This window comes from Coturnix japonica, chromosome 3, assembly GCF_001577835.2.
Source record: "Coturnix japonica isolate 7356 chromosome 3, Coturnix japonica 2.1, whole genome shotgun sequence".
In the NCBI taxonomy this organism is placed as follows: Eukaryota; Metazoa; Chordata; class Aves; order Galliformes; family Phasianidae; genus Coturnix; species Coturnix japonica.
The window spans coordinates 98,020,957-98,025,953 of record NC_029518.1 but is presented as its reverse complement, the minus strand read 5'-3'; the positions used below and the strand labels follow the sequence as shown (position 1 = coordinate 98,025,953).

General features: G+C 42.1%; 1 protein-coding gene across 2 annotated transcripts; it reads right to left on the bottom strand.

The window, feature by feature from the left end:
- Nucleotides 1–227: 227 nt before the first annotated feature.
- LOC107312329 (antimicrobial peptide THP2) lies at nucleotides 228–4,562 on the bottom strand. Of its 2 annotated transcripts, XM_032443924.1 has the most exons (4): nucleotides 1,892–4,562; nucleotides 1,061–1,139; nucleotides 725–845; nucleotides 228–439 (listed from the first exon to the last, which is right to left on the bottom strand). In XM_032443924.1, the coding sequence occupies exons 2-4, from the start codon at nucleotides 1,116–1,118 to the stop codon at nucleotides 424–426; spliced, it is 195 nt and encodes a 64-aa protein (XP_032299815.1). In that variant the 5' UTR covers nucleotides 1,119–1,139; nucleotides 1,892–4,562; the 3' UTR covers nucleotides 228–423. The 2 variants fall into 2 exon arrangements, with proteins under 2 accessions (XP_032299815.1, XP_015715126.1); XM_015859640.2 differs by lacking the exon at nucleotides 1,892–4,562 and having other exon boundaries at nucleotides 1,061–1,799.
- Nucleotides 4,563–4,997: the final 435 nt, after the last annotated feature.

Here is a 4,997-nt window from a genome sequence, read left to right as displayed (position 1 = left end):
TCATCATAGAATTGTTCAGATTGGAATAGACCTCTAAGATCCCCAAGCCCAGCCCCAGCCCACCCCACCATGCCCACTGACCACCTCCCTTAGAGCTCCACATCTCCACCTCGAACCCCTCCAAGGATGGTGATCCCGCCACCTCCCTGGGCAGCTGTGCCACTGCATCACTGCTCTTTATGAGAATAAACACTTCCTAATACCCTAATATACAACTGACACCAGTATAGATGATATGCAGTGACAATTTATTCAAGAGGATGAAAGGCAGTGCAGAAGATATTTGTATTTACGACACAAAACATACTGCATTAAACACGAGAGGGTTCTTCTTGCTGCTGAGGCTTTGCTGTAGAATGAAGGGGATCCAAAGCAGGTTCCTGGATGAAATCATCAAAGCTCTTGGATGGACTCTTGAAGTTTTTATACATCCCATGGCCTGCACAAAGAGAAAAAAACCCAACTGATTATTTTTGTATTTACATTCCTTCTCTACTCACTCTTAACCCATGCATGTCTTCCTCTTGGTTTATATACATCTCAAAATACCTAATGCCACGTGCTCTGGCAGAGGAGCTACAAGGGGTCAAAGAGCTGGGACTGCACATGGTTGGCATCCTTGGCGGTACCCTTCATAAATCCAGACTGAACATTCAGCAGCATCTGGGCAAAATGCATTTGTCTACTCACGCGATGGATGAACATCAGGGAATGTCAAACTCACCATTTGCAGCAGGAACGGAATCCAAAGCAGTTTCCAACTCTGATTTTATTGCTGGGACAATTTCCAAAGTGGCAGGTCCCTCTTCTACAGAACAACATGTCCCTCCGGGGCGAAGACAACCCTGCAACAACAGCAACAGAGTTCCCTCTGATTCTGTAAGTCAAGGTGAGTGCCTTAAGGACTGCTCTGCTGGTTTAGCCATGTTGAAAGGTGAGCTCACGAAGCAGGTTTGCAAACCCTTCCCCATAACCCACCTGTTATCCTCCCCACACATATCCAGGGGGATAAGCATTCTGATGGTAGCACTGGCACCCTTTAATTCCTCTTTCATCTTACCTGGAGAAACGTGGAGTGCCAGGAAGAGGAGAGAGAAAAGCAGGTAAAGAATCCTCATGGCTTCAGATCTGCTGAGATGCTGCTGGGAAAAGGAAGAAGAAATGTGTGTGGCAGTCAGTCCATGGAATCTACAGTCTTCTGAGTCATAAAGATAAAATGGCATTTATATTACATCTTCTTCAAATTCACAAATACCTCCTTGACCTCATGGATGCTCTGTGGGCATTTCTGGGGAAAAGAAAGCAAGGAGCAGCATGGGATATAAACACGTATCTCAGGATTTGTGTTTATTAAACTGTTTTAATTCAGATATCCTGCCGTGCTTTGCAAATACTCCTTGGCCAAAACGCAGGCATCACTTTGTGCCTGGTTGAATGTTTTATCTAATTGATAAACCCTGCTGAGCATGATGAGGCGGTTCTACATCCAGGCTTATAAATGACAGAAATACGCCTTTATTTTGCAATGCTGAAACTTAGTAAAAGCAATTTGCTCATAATCTTCAGCTTTAATCTGCAGATGATCACTCAGGAATGGGAACTCCAGATTCCAAAAAAACCCAAATCTGTTCCCAGCTGAAAAGAGACATTTGAAAAGCAATCCTGTAATGAAGCCATAGAAAGAGTCAGCGACTGACCCAACTAAAGTAAGTAGAGTGGGATAAGATGTCCCAGCTGGGCTTATGGATAGAAGGGAGATGGTTATATATATTATGTGTATGTATATATATATATATATACACACACATATGCATATATATGTATATATATGAATTATTTTCAAAGACACAGAAGACATTAAAAGAAAGACTGAAAAGAACTGAGAAGTTACCGGATATCAGATGAGCCCAAAAGCCAAACGTGAACACTTCTTGGTCCCTTCCCTCCAGACAGCTTTGGCTGTGGGACTGAGACCCTCTTTTATAACATACTTGTTTTCCCTTTCCAGTAAGCCCACATCAAGCCAATCAAAAAGTGACCCATCTTTTTGGTGACTTCTAACCCAACCAGAATGAAGTTTCTTCTCACTTCCCAGTCAAAAAGCAGTGTTGGTCTCTGAACCTACAAAGACTTTCTACTGGAGAATCCCAGGTTCTTCATGCAATACCTCTTGTGACACACCAGTTTGTGTAAGGTACGTTAAGCCGCTGTGGTCTGGGCCACATATTGGGACAGAAGTTAAACTGTTCCTGGGTAGGAGCAATTTAATCCATTGCAATATATACATTGCATTTTGTGCCTCTTTGCTCTCCCAATCCATTTATTTTCTGTTCAATAAATAGAAGAACACAGAGTGGACACAGGAAATTAAAATAAAAGGCCATTAGATTCATAGAATCAGAGAATTATTAAGGTTGGAAAAGGCCACTAAGATCATCTAGACCAACCACCAGACCACTGCCTAAGTGCCCAGTCCATCAGCTTAGCATCCAGTATGGATGCTTAGAGAAAAGACTCTTGAAAGGGAGTTTTATTGCTGTTCATAAATATCTAATGGTCATGGTAAAGAAGATGGAGGCACACTCATCTGTGGTTCACAGAGGAAGTATGAGAGGTATCAGACACAAAATATAACTGAGGTTCCAATTTGGTATAAGGTAAAAACCTCTTACAGTCATGGCTGTCAAATACTTGAATGGGTTCTCAGTGCATTTATAGGATCTTGTTGTAGACAATTCAAACTCAAAATCCATAAGCCATCCAGAACATCTTGGAAACTGGCTCTACTTTCAGGGCACAGCTGCACTTGCAAACAACCATTCAAACTCACTTTGTTTTATGGCACTATTTGGAATCCAAATCCAATCCAAACTCAATCTGCAAAAGTGAAAATCTGAGGAACGTAGGCACATTTGTGAGTCCCCTCTAATCTACCAATCTTCCCTTGCACCAAGTCCCTTGCTGACTTTGGCATGTCCAGTATCTACCCAAAGACACCAAGTATTTTTTCATATCCTATTTTACATTATCACAGAATCACCAAGGTTGGATAAGACCAACAGGATCATACAGCCCAACCACTCACCCATCACCAATAGCTCTCACTAAACCGTGTCCTTCATCAAAATGTCCAAATGTTCCTTGAACTCCTCCAGGGTGAGTGACTCCACCACCTCCCTGGGCAGCCCATTCCACTGCCTGACCACCCTTTCAGAGAAGTATTTTTCAGTATAAAAGAAGTGATAGATAGATTTCTGGCTAATCCATGAACTTCTGACCACAATTTAGAAAAATGGAGGGAAACAAAGTGACATAAGATGCAGTTGCCTCACAGTTTGCCAAGAGTTTGTGGTTAGCTTGCCAACTGTTATTATTACTCAACCCGATTCCTCAAGGAAGCACAGATGCGCTGTTGACTTTCACCATGTCCAAGGTCCTACATCCAGCTAACGCCAAGGAACTGGCTTTAATGCTGGGCAGTCTTGACACTGATAATTACAGATTCTACATGGTCATCCCCACTGTCACAACTGAAATTCCTCTTCCAGAAGGATGGAGAAGGAGAAGAGATATCTAATGGGTTCTTTTTGGGGTGAAAAAAAATGGCCAGTATTAAAAACGACCTGTGCAATGTAACTCCTGTTCAAAATGTTACTATAGGGAATACCTGTCTCTGTCACCTCCAGAAGACAGTTTGCCCATTGCAATGAACAGCAGTGATGGTTGGTGGCCCAGAAAACCATAGATTGCTTCTCAGTTGTGTGATAATGTAATCCCTTAACCCCTTTCATGTGTATTGGACTAAATTTGAGCCATAAGACATAACCAATGAGGTGTTTTGAAGCTGCCATGGACAGAAATTCTGCCAGTAGAGAAATTCAGATTGCTCTAGATAAGTTACAAAAGTTGTTACCAGCTGTTGTATTGTCAAAGTAGATCCACCAAATGGAGGATAGTCTGTGCGCAGATCTCATTCCATATTAGTAAGTTCATCATTAAGGGATATACTGCATTTTAGCTAACAGATAGAGCCTTGAGCTGACTACCAACCATCTCAGTCAGTACTAAACACATACATGGTCATATACTTTGAATGGTACACAGAAACTACCTAACCAAGCTGGTGACTTTATCACACACTTTTCTTGAATAACCAGAGAGGAATCATAACATGAGTTTAAAACTCCCATGGGCAGATCACCTTCCTTCTTGTCTTTGATTTCAGACTTAAATGGATCAGACTAGAAGAACTAAGTCCATCCCTTTGGTGTTACTGGGCAGCAGTAATGACCGCGCTGGGAGAATGTGTTTACTGGTCTCCTCTTTCCCTCCTTGAGCCTTTTTTCTAGTTTTGGCCAATATCAGGGCTCTAAATTCATGTAAAATGCTGCTGGTTTTCATTCACATGAGGTTGCCTAAGGTGTGAAATGTCTTGAATGCTTTCAGGGTTATTAAAGGAAGGATGTGGAGTTCACATTCAGCATTTTCTGTGCTTCTAGGCAATGATGATGGGACAAAAGAGACATAAAGTATGGAATCTGTCTGACATCTCATTACAAAAAATACCATAGTATGAAAATACCTTCAAAAATCAGCCTAGAAACTAGCAGAATATGTGCTTGTTTGACATTCTCACCCATCATTGAGAGAACCCTGACAAAGATACCATGGTCACTGCACGAGTATCACAACAAAGGAGCCACTGTGGAGCAGGGGGAAAATGACCTCCCTGTTTCCATGGAGTGTGGCAGGGCACGAGTGGTGAGATCATAGAACCAAAGAACAAGCTTTTAAGTTGTAATTAACATCATCTACTGACTTGCGGAATCAAACTCTATAATCCAGAGATGGGTTATAAAGCAGGTATGTTTATTCCAGCGTTGCGCAGTGCTGGGTGCAAGGGGGATAGCTCCTCCAAACTTGCACACCGTAAGGAGAAAAGTGTGTTACAGTTATAGGTCAAGCTAATACATAATCAATAGTCTCCTCCTCAGTTT

What these genes read in the sequence shown, in the direction of transcription:
- LOC107312329 (XM_015859640.2), bottom strand. Translation starts at nt 1,223, where the DNA reads ATGCCATTTTATCTTTATGACTCAGAAGACTGTAGATTCCATGGACTG. An exon ending in GGCACTCCACGTTTCTCCAG is followed by an intron (nt 846 to 1,060) that starts GTAAGATGAAAG and finishes CTGTTGTTGCAG; the next exon opens with GGTTGTCTTCGCCCCGGAGG.